The sequence below is a fragment of the Amphiura filiformis genome, chromosome 6 (genome assembly GCF_039555335.1).
Source record: "Amphiura filiformis chromosome 6, Afil_fr2py, whole genome shotgun sequence".
In the NCBI taxonomy this organism is placed as follows: domain Eukaryota; kingdom Metazoa; phylum Echinodermata; class Ophiuroidea; order Amphilepidida; family Amphiuridae; genus Amphiura; species Amphiura filiformis.
The window spans coordinates 10,227,677-10,241,407 of record NC_092633.1 but is presented as its reverse complement, the minus strand read 5'-3'; the positions used below and the strand labels follow the sequence as shown (position 1 = coordinate 10,241,407).

At 38.0% G+C, this 13,731-nt stretch overlaps 1 protein-coding gene across 1 annotated transcript in view; it reads right to left on the bottom strand.

The window, feature by feature from the left end:
• The window catches only part of LOC140154952 (protein lin-9 homolog), a 31,679-nt gene extending 17,998 nt beyond the window's left edge, over positions 1-13,681 (bottom strand). The window contains 12 exon segments of the mRNA XM_072177615.1: positions 130-255; positions 804-884; positions 1,514-1,646; positions 2,075-2,157; positions 2,862-3,007; positions 3,437-3,600; positions 4,199-4,324; positions 5,277-5,500; positions 5,902-5,963; positions 5,966-6,011; positions 8,346-8,464; positions 13,607-13,681. Coding sequence (XP_072033716.1) covers positions 130-255; positions 804-884; positions 1,514-1,646; positions 2,075-2,157; positions 2,862-3,007; positions 3,437-3,600; positions 4,199-4,324; positions 5,277-5,500; positions 5,902-5,963; positions 5,966-6,011; positions 8,346-8,464; positions 13,607-13,628 — 1,332 coding nt within the window. The 5' untranslated portion in view covers positions 13,629-13,681.
• Between the last annotated feature and the right edge of the window lie 50 nt (positions 13,682-13,731).

Genomic DNA, 13,731 nt, shown 5'->3' with positions numbered 1-13,731 from the left:
GGACTGACTGTCAGGGAATTTTGGCCATTGGGAAGGAAAATCATTTTCCTCCCAAAAATATTTAAGAAATTGTTGCACCTGATAACATATCACCAGGCAGCTATTACTCTTGTTCAAAGCCTTTCTTACCTCTTGACAATACTTCTGCACCTGTAACAGGTAGTTGTTGAGATCTTTGTTGAGTCTTTCTAGCTCTAATACACTGTCTGCGTATCTCTGCTTAAAACTCAAATTTAAAGGCTGCTCCATAAGTTTCTGAAATAAAAAAGATTTAAATGCAGGTTCACAATCTAGTATTTTCACCATTTTGAAGAAAATATTTTCAAATGCTTGTACTTCTTTAATAAATATAATTCATATTGTCACCGAGGTATAAGTGTGTTAGTGTTATAAATGACGGGGAAGTCCTATTTTGGTCTTTACACTAGCACGCTCGTCTTTTAATTCCAGGGTATGGGTTCGAGTACCGGCAGGAACGGAAGTGGTTAGAGAAGGATGAGTTAGGCGTTCATATAATGGCTGGCAGTGACACCAGGAAGGCGCGATGAGCAGAGGACGTGCCTTATGAGGAGGGGGAGCATTGTCACAGAGGTATAAGTGCATTGGTGTTATAGACAACACGGGGAAGTCCTCTTTTGGTCTAAACACTAGCATGCTTGCCTTTTAATTCCAGGGTTGTGGGTTTCGAGTCCCGGCAGGACCGGAAGTAGCTCGAGAAGGCGCAGGATACTTTCGTGAGCGGTTTGTGACAATATTACACAATTCTTTTATTTGAATTATATCAACTCAGTTGTGATTCTTACCATTCTTTCTGCATCTGTATTCATGTCTTTTAACCTCAGTATCAGTTCCTTTTTATACACTAAAATTTTAGATAATTTTGTCTGAAAGAAAAAGATCATATTGATTATTAGAACATTTGTTGTAAATCTGGAAACACAATTTTTTACTGATTTGGTGCACTTATAAAATACAGGTTTCACAAGTCCTAGAGCCACCTGGTTCAATTTACAATGTCACACATTGCTGTGTTTGGTCACAATGGCTCATTGTGTAAGAAATGATGCAGTTTTGACAGTTGCACTTTGGGAATATATACCTCTAAGGTATTTGGTTTTAAAATAACTATCCTATACTTGGCATAAAGGATATTTTAATGTGTTTTCTGCTTTTGATTTGTGGCTCTTATTTCATTTAAAAGACAACTTATAGAAAGACATTTTCTCTCTGAATAAAGATTAATTTAGTAATAGCATCTAAGTCAAACTTCAAATTAAACTGTAGGGTATCACCATTTGCACTACCAAATTCTGCCTGATGTGATACAACTTTCAGTTGGGTGCAAAAATGCCATACAACATTTTACAAGATAAGCATTCTATTACAATTTATACTCTTTAATTTCAAATGAAACCGCCTCTCAACCTCATAAGGAAGGTGCAATTTAGTGACTCCGGTTACATAAGTTATTTCAGGCCTAGTCTAACTGCATTCCACCAGTACCACTACTCACCACAACAATAAGAAACTGTATAGGGAATCCACCTAATGTTTTTTCGTCTCCCTGTAAGTTACCCCTGTGTGGAGATAATCCTAACATAGGATCATGGTCTAATCCCGGGGAGTGTAAACTACCTGACGTAATTCTTCAAAAAAGAAAACAATAACACAAAATTATTTTATTAACAAATGTTACAGCTTCAATGATTTATTGTCATTAGTGACAATTCAGGCAAGTTTGAAGTTTGACAAAGGTAATCAAATAACGAAAGCATGAAATATAAAAACGGAAAATCTGTTCCAACTGACCAGCAGGGAACCAGAGGATGGATCCAAAAGGATACAACTGTGTCATACTAGCAATGGATAAAATTAAAAACAGGGAATATATGACACAACATACAATGTTGGAATAAGGGCAGATCTGAAATTGGTGAATACCAGGATCTCACATAGCTCACAAACTTCCAAGAAAATGCATACATTTTGTGCTGATGCATAAACAAAATTGCAGATGTAAAAAAGTTCACAATACGAATTTTCTTGGGGAAAGGGCAGCCTAATTGTAACTTACCTTGGCGGTGTAAACAAAGTAGGTCTGGGTCTGTGTTTGAGAAGAAAGGATGTGAGGGGCATTGTATCTACTGCCTCATGACCCTATAATTGAAGACAAAAATGAAAAGAGATGTATAAATGAATAGAAGCATTGTCACACATGTAGTATCATGAAAATCCTTTAATTCTAAAACAATATGCAGATGGAATAACTCTCAATATTCATATCAGAAAGGCTAAGGCATGAAAGTATGTGGTGACTACACTGATATGATTAACCTAATGCTCTTTCAGATTCTGAGGTGAATTATAATTAGCCCATATTCACTGCCAGTGTGAACTGGGTGTAGGTACCCTACCCATTGTCTTATTAAATGAGTCTTGGTGAACTTTGCCCTTGGCCAATGATATACTGTTGAGGACCATTTAACATCTTTTGGGTGGGATGGGAGTTAAGTTTGCCTACAACTCATGACACTGACTGGGTATCTAAATCAGGTCTAGCACATGCTTTCATGTATTTGCCAGTGACATGTTACACAGAAACTGGATCACACATGATAAACATCTTTTGGAATGTGGTAGACTTTGTGTGGCAAATTTCATTTCAATTACGTGTACGGTGGTTGAAGACTTAAAAGTGTGTACTAGTTGACAGAGTGGTAATCGGATTACATGTAACTGGCGATTACATATGCTATTATTGTAGACTAAAATTTTTAACCAGAACCTCTCATGGCAGTATATATTTGTATATTATTGTAGACTACTAAAATTACCAAGGATGGAATTTCATGGGTACTTACCAACACCTCTGTGTCTGGTATTGAATGGGTACCAAAGCCAGGCCTATCAAAGGTAACCCTGTAGGTATTATTGATAGGATCTACAGCATCAATCTGCCCTGTAAATATCCCATCGGCTCTATTCCTTTCATCACCTCGTAAACGAGCTGGACAAAGTAAACACATCAGTAAAGAGGAGTTTCAGTATGATAGATTACAAATATCATGATGAGGTGTATCTCATATGTGGTAAATAATCATTGGTCAGAGTAAAACATGAATGTGTTCACACAATAGCAAGTTCATGATAATTAGGTTTGTTGTCGAGTAGAATTTACATTGTTGACAATCGTCAAATCTTAAGATCAGATGTCGCCAAGTTTTCGACAAAGCAATACATGACTGTACATCAATAAGTCAAAATATCAGGTTCAGAGACCAAAATATTACCATATGCCACATACCCATCATCATAGCATTGGGTTTATAATGGTAAGATAATCTGCACCAATTATGAATGAAATAAAAGACTGATGCAGTTTTGATTGGTCACATAAAAAGTATTATTTAAAGTAAAATCAATATCCATTGCTTACCTGAAACTTTACTTCCTATCACCAACGGCATAGGAATCTCTTCCGGTAAGTCCTTGAGTTCACTTGAATCCAACTCGCTGGATTTGCGTTGCTGTAACAACCGTATCTTCTGTCTTTTAGCCTCCAAGGCTGCCCTCTCTTCAGCAAAGAAGGCGGGTGAGCACCTAATTGTTTTTGACAACAAAAATAAGACATAAATTGTTTAAATCAATTAGGAGTTCGTCTCTAAATTTGTGAATGGGCCGGGTGTCATCATTCTTGGAAATATTTCAGTTCCTGAACCAGACAGGATCAGATGGAGGGAGAGACACACATTGTCAGTGGAAGCAATCTGGCCTCAATAAATATGAAAAACCCCTTTATGAAGTGGTGAAATTTACTAAAACTCTACTAAAATGTCATTTTGTTTCCCATAATTTACGAAGGACAAAATCTCTGATGGAAGGGGACACCAACAGGCTCTGGTCTGAAATTGATGTGTTTGAGATGTGTAGGGGACTGGCCAAGATTTTGCTCTGGTTCAAAAATCCTTTCCAGCTGTACAAATAGAATCATTAGAATCAGCCTGATTAAAATCTAATAGCACATTCATTTGCATCAGCAAAATTCAGTTAATACAGTACATACATTTGTCAGAAACAACTTATTCATGTGGAACAAAGTCAAGAGCGCCGATCAGTGAAACCATACTTAAGCAAAACAAGCAGGTTTCTAAAAGGCAGTAAAATATTATTTTGTTAGTTTCAATATGCAATACCTTACCTTCTTGGCTTTCCCATTAATCTCCTAATCATACACCATTCAACACGTGTAAGCTTTCTACATTTCAACTGTGGAAAGGATTCCCTCAAGCATATTAGGAAATCATTTTCACCACCAAATAGTGATCTGAAAGAGAAACAAGAAAACATTGGAAGTAAATCAAAAAAGAATAAATTCATATTCAACAATTGCAGAACATGATTAATAATAGCCCTTATCTTGATTATCTCACACCATATAGCACATAATTAGGCCCTGATTGGTCAACTGAATCAGGTCATCACATAGATGGGCCCTGATTGGTCAACTGAATCAGGTCATCACATAGATGGGCCATGATTGGTCAACCGAATCAGGTTCTTAATCAAGCCCAAAAGCCCAAACTGGAAAGGAAATCCTGCAAAACTACCTGCAATTTCCCTTCCCCTTCATCTTGACCCTGAACAGTTTTTTCCCAATACAAAGTCAGTCCAGCAGCAATTTATGGTGACTACATACATCGACAAAGGGGAAGGCATTGTTCCTGTGCCTGGACCTGTCTGAAGGATCCAATGAGCACACAGGCCAGGCCCATTTACACACAACTTGTCTTTTGGATGACAAATTTGTTCATGTGCATCTTGTTAGGCAAAAAAATTGTTTGCTAGTGCCTTGTCTTCACCCGACCGACTCATGTCTTGTCAATTTAAAAATAAGATAAATGTAGATATTTATATAGCGCTTTATGCCGTAAACAGCTTCAAAGCGCTTTACATTTATTCCGCCGTCATTAGAATATGTCGGAACCATGCTTGCAGCCTACAAGTGGCGCAGGGTCCATCAGTACAACGACTGTGACTACCCTTGACAGCTTCCCATTGCACCTGGGTGGGGTGAGGCAAGCGAGGCAAAGCGCCTTGCCCAAGGGCGCAACATGGTGGTGGGACGGGAATCGAACCCACGCACGCCGAGCAGGCTCTCGGATTATGAGTCCAAGGCCGTAACCACTGAGCCACCGTGCCCTTAATTTGGAGGATTGTTTGTACTGTACAGAAGAGTATCAACACTAATCTCACAAATTCATGGGGAGGAAACTTACTTGTCTAGATCTGAGTAGAACCATTCATACATGCACCATTTATAGGCTTTAGGCAGTTTGAGGAGGTTCTTTAGTCGTACACCAAGCCTCTGAGCAGCCTTCTTCGCAGGTGTACTTAAAATCTGTGAGCTCAACCTTCCTGGGCTAGGACGATGTGATGGTGCAGGCTGCTTGCTAGGTGTCTGGTGTCTTGGTGCTGATGACGCCTGACGTGCTCGAGATGGCTGAAGAATGGAAACCAAGATCATTTAACAATTAGTTTACAAAATTTGCTTTAATTCTGTCTATATGAGTGCAGCTGCTGACCCTCTAAAATACCCGGAGGGGGGGGGGGCACTCATGTATAAAAGTTATAAGCATCCGTGTGAATTAACTTTCAAAAATGACCCTAAGCTAGGATGTCAAAAATTTGTCAAACTAACCCTAAACAAGGATTTTACTCAAATAAAAACACCCTAAGCGAGGAATATGTTTGGAAATTACCCCTAAACAAGGATAGACAATATAAAAACACCATAAGTGAGGAATTGGTTTGAAATTTGCCCCTAAACATGGATAGACATTGTGTGTGTCGGTAGAGTGTAATTCAGAGACAGTGATAATACAGCGATTGGTTACTACTCACAGAACTTGATGCTGCAGCCTTGGATTTCTTACTAGGAGTGCGTTTAGGAGACATTGAGTGACTTCATCATCGTTGAAGATAAGGCGATTCCTTTTGCGAATTCTAGGAGGCTGCAATGGCAATTTCAAAGAAAATAACAATATGACTATTTTTATAGCTATAAACCAAGCTCTTCAAGCCAGCTCTTGCAAAAATATAAAATACATAGGAATAATTTAGGAACATAATAGGATAAATATATGACACCGAAGTCAAATACAGTGGGTATCAGAGACAAAGATAATCTAATTTTTGCACGATCAGGGATCACGTTTTTGCATCCTGGATGCAAAATTTTGAAAATAAGGTAATACGGATGCACTGAATCTCTAAATCCAGGGGGAAGTTAGGGGTCCAAAAAAATCTCAATTGGACGCATATAAATCGCAGCCCGAGTGTAGAAATAAAAAATCTCCCAATTTAACAATGTTAAGGGCTCGGATAGCAACGTTTGCACAGTTATTTTTTCTGGGACATGAGAACACATCAGACATATCGAATGGCATTCTGAATATGAGGAATATTCTGATATCAATAATTTTAATTTTTTGAAATTTATGATATATAATACAAATTTTATGGCAAATTTTAAAATTTGATATTTTTTAAAATTTTTGATATTTAACAGTCCTCGAAGTAAACTTAATGAAGTTAAAGTGTATGTAGCTGGGAGAGAAAGCCGACGATCATTTAAAAATGACCTTTAGTATTGAAGGTGCATTTTTTCCCCAAATACATCCCTCGTATCCAAAATGCAATTTGATATTTATCGGATGTGCTCTCATGTCCCAGAAAAAATACTATGCAAATCTTGATATCCGAGCCCTTGTTGTTTATCTGAAAATACAAACCTAGCGACACTAATTTGCTGTTCATCATAATGCCCGGTCATTTAGCCTTTCAAAACTTTCATGAACTCCCGGCATAAGCTAGTCTCAAATGTTTCCCAAATTGCATTATGCTTATGCATAGTAGTTTTCCAAGCAACTGAACCCTTAAAATGGTGAATTATGGACTACCCACTATACCCAGCAAACAAAAAATATTAAAAAGTTTGCCAGAAAATGTTTAAATGTCAGGTTATATTTAAGGAAACATTTTCATAATATTCAAAAACATTTGCTGATAACCTACTGCTAAGTGTTGACAAAATATTTGGCAAAAAATGTTTGCAAAAAATATTTTACAATAACATTTTGAAAACATTAAAAAAATATTGTTGAAGTGTGTTTTTATACAAAACATTTTAAAACGTTGAGGGCAGTATAAATTTGTAATATTTATTATTGGCCAGCGAGCAGTAGACAAGAGGCAATTTGATTAAAATAAATACAAACAAACACTCAAGGAAAGGAAAATAAAAATATAATATAAAATAAAAATAAATCAACCAAAAAAAATTAAAGAATCAAAGATGAATGGAAAGTAAAGATTTATTTATTATTTTGTCACTTTTTTAAAGATTTTGTAGTTTTGGACCCTTTGTTTTCAGGGTTGGACCCCTTGTTTTCAGACTAAGGGGCAGTTAAGGGGGTACTACACCCCTGCCCAATTTTGTGCCGATTTTTGCATTTTTCTCAAAAATTATAGTGCATTGGTGACAAGTAAGATATGTATATTATAGGGGCAAGGACTACAACTACTACACTGGAAATTTTATTTCAGCACAGACAACAGTTGTGGAGTTACAGTCAAAAATGAGGGAAAACCAATATTTGATCAATAAATCAATAACTACTTGCCTTGAGTTCCTGAATTTTCAGTGCAGTAGTTGTAGTCCTTGCCCCTATAATGTACATATCTTACTTGTCACCAATGTATATACTTTTTGAGAGAAAAATGCAAAAATAAAAAAAATTGGCCAGGGGTGTAGTACCCCCTTAATCCCCTATTTATGCTCGAATTTTCAGTGCAGTAGTTGTAGTCCTTGCCCCTATAATATACATATCTTACTTGTCACCAATGCGCTATAATATTTGAGACAAATTCCAAAATAGGCACAACATTGGCCAGGGGTGTAGTACCCCCTTAAGGGGCCAAAATAGCTTCCACTGGACCCCCTGTTTTAACCAGGCAAAGCTGACCCTGTGCATGATGTGTGCATCATTTTGGACTGGTATCATGGCATGATGTCTATACGGTACTTAATATACTGTGCAAAAAAATAGAGAATCTTCCCGCTGACCTGCTGAAAATTTAAGATAACTGCACGCTTTTGTCAATTTTACAAATAAATCAAAACAATAACACCCTGGTTAATGTGTGTACGAACGTATTTAATTTTCTTTTTTTAATGCAAGAAGGTTGTAGAACAGTAACATCAAAGAACAGGCTAGAGCTCTTGCTCGACCTCTGCAACTATCAACAACAAAAATAAATAAATACATAAATTCATAATAACTTACCACACCCCTCCTAGACACATGTACTGGGGGTTCATCGGATGGTTCCTGCTTTATTTGCTTCATTGGTGATGGCCTGTTCTTCCCTGAACTGCGAAGACTCATCAAAGCCTCGGCAGAGTCTAAAATACATCAATAAAACATACAGGAGAACATCATGATCAGTTTTATTCACAGCATGGCTCCAACACACAGATTTGATATGTGCATTGTACATGATAAGTACTAAATAAACCTATGCCTACATACATACATACATGTACAAGATGTAACATGATGAACTACCATAGCAATGGGTTAAAACAATTTTTGAATATATCGCCCTGCACTACAAGCAGATTGCATTCGTCTGCATTCATAGATTGAATACAATGCACTCTTTTAAAAGATACTAATCTTACAGGTGCGAGTTATCAGCATGATATGAATATTCTATAGAATTACGATCCAGATCTTTATCCGGGCTGTTCTTTGACATTCAATGCAGAGGTACTGTGTGAACGTACTAGTGCAGTGCGATATATCCAAAAATTGTTTAACCTATATGGTAGTTAATCCTGTATACAGCAAAAAAAACCCTTGTCTCACTCAACTTCCTGCGCGCAATCCGCGCATAGCTTTAAAAAGTGTCCTTTTCCCACTCTTTTCAAAGATACTAATCTTACAGACCTGTGCGCGTAGCAGCATGATATGAATATTCTATAGAATTACGATCCAGATCTTTATCCCTGTTCTTTGACATGGTTCAATGCAGAGGTAACATGTGAACATACTAGTGCAGTGCCATCCAAAAATTGTTAAAACCTACCCACACGCATAGCTTTAAAAATTGCTTTTTCCACATTTTTTTTAAATATTGCCAAAAAAATTATTGTTTTTTTTCATTGCACTGTGGTTTTGTCACATTTAGATGAAAAAAATGCATTTGCATTGCCCAAAAATGTACTATCTAAAAGTTAGGACAATTAATTTGCTTACTACTGAACTGGTGTAGTTAGTCATGTTCTGAAATGTAAACAAGATAGACTCTGAATTGGCCGAAACAACAGAGATTCGTCTTTGGCTGTTTTCAAGTAGACATACCCCGTCATATCTTAGGCGAACCGGCAATTGCCAAATTCCTAGTACAAGGAACTTAATATACGTTGTCTCTGGACAACGTACAAGACCATTCCGTACTAGGGAATTGTTGAAGGAATATTACACCTCTAGTCTAGTCTAGCCTACTTCGTGCAACTGTGTTTTCCATTGCCACTTATGGATGCGAGTCTTGGGCTATGACCAAGAATGATAGGAAAAGAGTAGATGCTTTTGAGATGTGGTGTTACAGGAGGCTTATACGAGTGACATGGAAAGACAGGAGAACAAATTCCTGGATCCTTGACAAGATTGGTACAAGTCTAACCATCAGAAGCGGCATAATGGAGAGAAAGCTGAAGTACTTTGGCCATATTGTCAGGAAACATGGAGGTGTAGAAAAACAGATTTTGCAAGGGGCCATGGAAGGCTAACGAGGAAGAGGACGTCCACCAACATCTTGGACTAATGACGTGCAGCTGGTTTCTAACCAGGGAATGCAAGGTGCAACACACTTGGCATCGGATCGAGTGAGATGGCGTACTCTTGTGAAGACCACAGCAGCGCTACACAGCGCCACCTGACACAGAGAGAGAGAGAGAGAGAGAGAGAGTCTAGTCAAGAATAGGATCCGTCACCCGTTGTTTGGGATCCCTCAAGCTCAGTCTCCCAAAACATCAAAACACAAAAGTGTTGTACATATTGTCATCAGCGTTCGAAATAGTGGTAATCCGGTTGTCCAAATTAACCAAAATGAGCGTCGGATAACCAAAATGAGGTCGCCTGTTATCCGGCGGACAACCAAAAATTTACACACACAAAATATAGATCGTTATTAATATTATTACATGTATTATGATAAACAACAACAATTTAAAAAACAAAATCAATTAAGGAGATTTTTTGTGGTTTATTTACTGCCGCTATAATTATTATACTGTCATAGAGGAAAATTGGTCGCTTGGTTTGAATCTATGTACATGCTGTTGTATTTTTGTTTCAGTCTGGTGCGAACTTTGACGTTGTAAACGAGCATAATTATTGAGGGAAATCATTTCCATGGTGAAATAGACACGTGCGCTACTTGGTGCTTGTGTTGTTGCAAAATGGCGAAGCAGCCTTCACTCCATGCGTTCTTCGGCGGCGGTGCGGCCGGCACGAGTGATAGATCTAGTTCTAGTGCTTCTAAAAAAAGAGAAGCTGACACGATATACGACAAAACCAGGCGTCAAATGAAATTTCTTCCAAAATGGCAAGAGGGCCGACCATGGCTCAAATATGATGAGAACACTGGAAACAAATGGTAAAAAGAACGGACAACCAAAAATTGTGGCGGACAACCAAAAAGTCTTGCTAGGTTGTCCGTATGCCTGCCACTTCCACATACTTGTGCATAATACGGAAGGTCGATTTGTGCCCATAAATGTTTAGGCCTATGTTAAACTGTATGTTATTATACAAATTGTACAGCTATCATTTCTACCCTATGACGAACCGACATACCTGTAAATCAAATAGCCCACAAAAAACTGGTCATCGCTGGTATTTTTCATGAAGAAAAACGACACTTTTTTACGCCGGAACATGTCCAAAACACGTCAGCTGACGTACAAGCCTCCCCACGCATGTACATAAACAAGCCGTGTTCATTGTTTAATTGTCACCTGCAGCTGTTCGCAAGAAAACTTTCTGCATAAAATTACCTGGGGTTAGTTATCAGGCCTGAGACACACTGGCGCTAGTTTGAGGACAGTCACTATGAGTTACTAATGTCGGCACATGCAGAAAATGCGTGATGGGTCGCCATTTTGTGACCCGTGCAAGCTAACACAAACAAATTATTGGACTTAATAATCTTTTCAAGTTTTAATAAAGCGTGCATCTATCATGATAATATTACATTTTATTATTTTATTATTTGAATTACATAAGCTATGTCAATTTTGTGTCCATGTTAATTTTTATATGGATTTACCTGTGTTGATTTTAAACTGTTGTGAACGTGGAGCTACGCAAATTGGCAGGCGATTACCCACCATGCAATGCGAATACACGGAAGCGATCCAGTTTAGGATGCATCGCAGTTCCTGTTGTGTAAACCAGGCGTAAACCGCCCATCCAACCTGATCGTGTGCACAGGATTTGTGCTGGAGGCTAGCTAATGCGCACAACCAATGCGCAGAAGAAGACCTTGATACTAGGCGGAGCTTACGTTTCACAAGAATGATTGACAGCTGTGAGTTAAGTGAAATTCTGTTCTGTGATTGGTACAAAAATATGGTTCTCGTATAAATGAATATATTATCTATGGCTTTAAAATTAGGAACCGTTTCTTCCACAGAGCCCTATATAGGGCTCTATGGTCTCTACTCATCATACACGACCGTAGAAGATCTGGCCAGCGACGACGCTTGCCAATCAGGCTAGCTATTTGTGCGGCGTGGCCAGCTCTCATCCTTTTTATTATCTCTGGTCTTGTCACGCTGGTAGATTCAGCCCACCTGTGATTACTGACCTGGATCTGACAGAAGATTGTGGAATTTACGATTTTCAGCAGCAGGATTTTATGAAACTGCCAATATTTGCAAGTATTCTGAAGGATCGGTAATAATTAAAATATTTTTCATGGTGTCGGTAGTGCAAGTTGAAGTTAGTGAATTTGTGGTTTTGTATGTTATGTGCAAGAGTGTTTTCAGGAAGCGTAAATAGGCAGGCCGTTATGCTAAGCTCTCCATGTTATATGCGAGTTCGGCGACGAACTGGACACATCACACGGTAGTAGCCAGGCTCACATCACACACTATAGGTGGCGCTATTAGTCCATAGGGAAGTAGAATGTGCCTGTAAAAAAAAAAAATGGCTTTACTGTGGTGCTCAATGGAAAAAATTACTAAAAATTAATTTTGACAACCAAAACCTAAGTGATGTTGACTTATGTTGGTACTGGCATAATAATGGATTCATAAGCTATCACATAGTGCAATCCATGTTCCACCAAGTGGACGCTTCGTTAAAGCGCAAAAAGCAATTTGTGTGCAAATCAAGACCATCAAAACAGCTTTCTTACAGTAAAGAATAGGAGGTCATCTGGGGTCACATACAGTAGTGTACATTGTACATGTGCCTGCTGTCACAATTTCACACACAAAATTTTGGACAATTTGGTGACACTATTTTTGTCTGTAACTTCAAAAGTATATGCACTAGAAACATGATTGACCCCTTATTGTTTAGGTAATTTGATTCTCTTTCAAATGAAAGAACTTTCAGCTAAAAATATTGAACTTCAAAATTTTATGAACGTACCTAACGGTAGTGTGATGTGTCCAGCCTGGATATAGGTTGTCCGGTGGCCGGTGGACAATCTGGTTTTTTCTCTTATTTCTAACACTGATTGTCATTATCATAATTCATATAATTACTTTAGACTGTCTTTTAGTTTTATCATATAATTACGCACATAATTGTTTGGTCAACTAGCCTAGAAAGGTCAAATTTTGCTCAATTTTTAATCAAATCACTCTACAATTCTAAAGTTAAGTTTGGCTGGTTCCCACAAGCGTCATATACATGTGACACAGCTAAACTAAAAATAAAATAATCCACCGCGTGCACCGCACCACCGGAAATCGGGGATCATTAAAAAACATCAACAAATTCAAAATAAGGAAGTCAAGAAACTTAATGGCGAGCGGTCCGAAATTTGAGCCATACAATTACAAGTTGAAATGAAGTTCATGAGTTTACGTGGCGTGGAGAACTACCGGCGCGTAGACTAGCCATACTAGTACCGGCGACTACCGTCCAAATTCCCAAATAAAATAATTCCATTTTCAATTTTGAAACTATGTAATTGATTTCTATTTTTTTTTAGCTTGCGCCTGCCTGCACATGTCACATATGTACACATACAGTTCTGTTTACAGCTCCTCAGCTCAAGTCAACAATGGTCAATGACACTGCACACAGTGCACTGTCATGACTGCAGAATTCTGCTCTTTAATCACGGCGTAAAATTTTGCCACGTATGTAACCCGTCATATTTCATGTATGCAAAGCACTATTTTGACTCGCATGGAAGATCTTAGTTACTTAGAAATTTAATTAATTTTAAACGGTTCCGATCGAAATATATATTCGCCAGAAATACATATATATCGAGTTGATTTGTACGAATTTTTTCTTACTTTCCAGGGAAGTATCCGCCATCTTGACGCGCCTCTTTTTAAAGATTACCCAGGAATCCTGGGAACGGAAGTTTACAAACGAAGTTAGAATATCGGAATGTTTCGGATTATCGAAAATGACCATA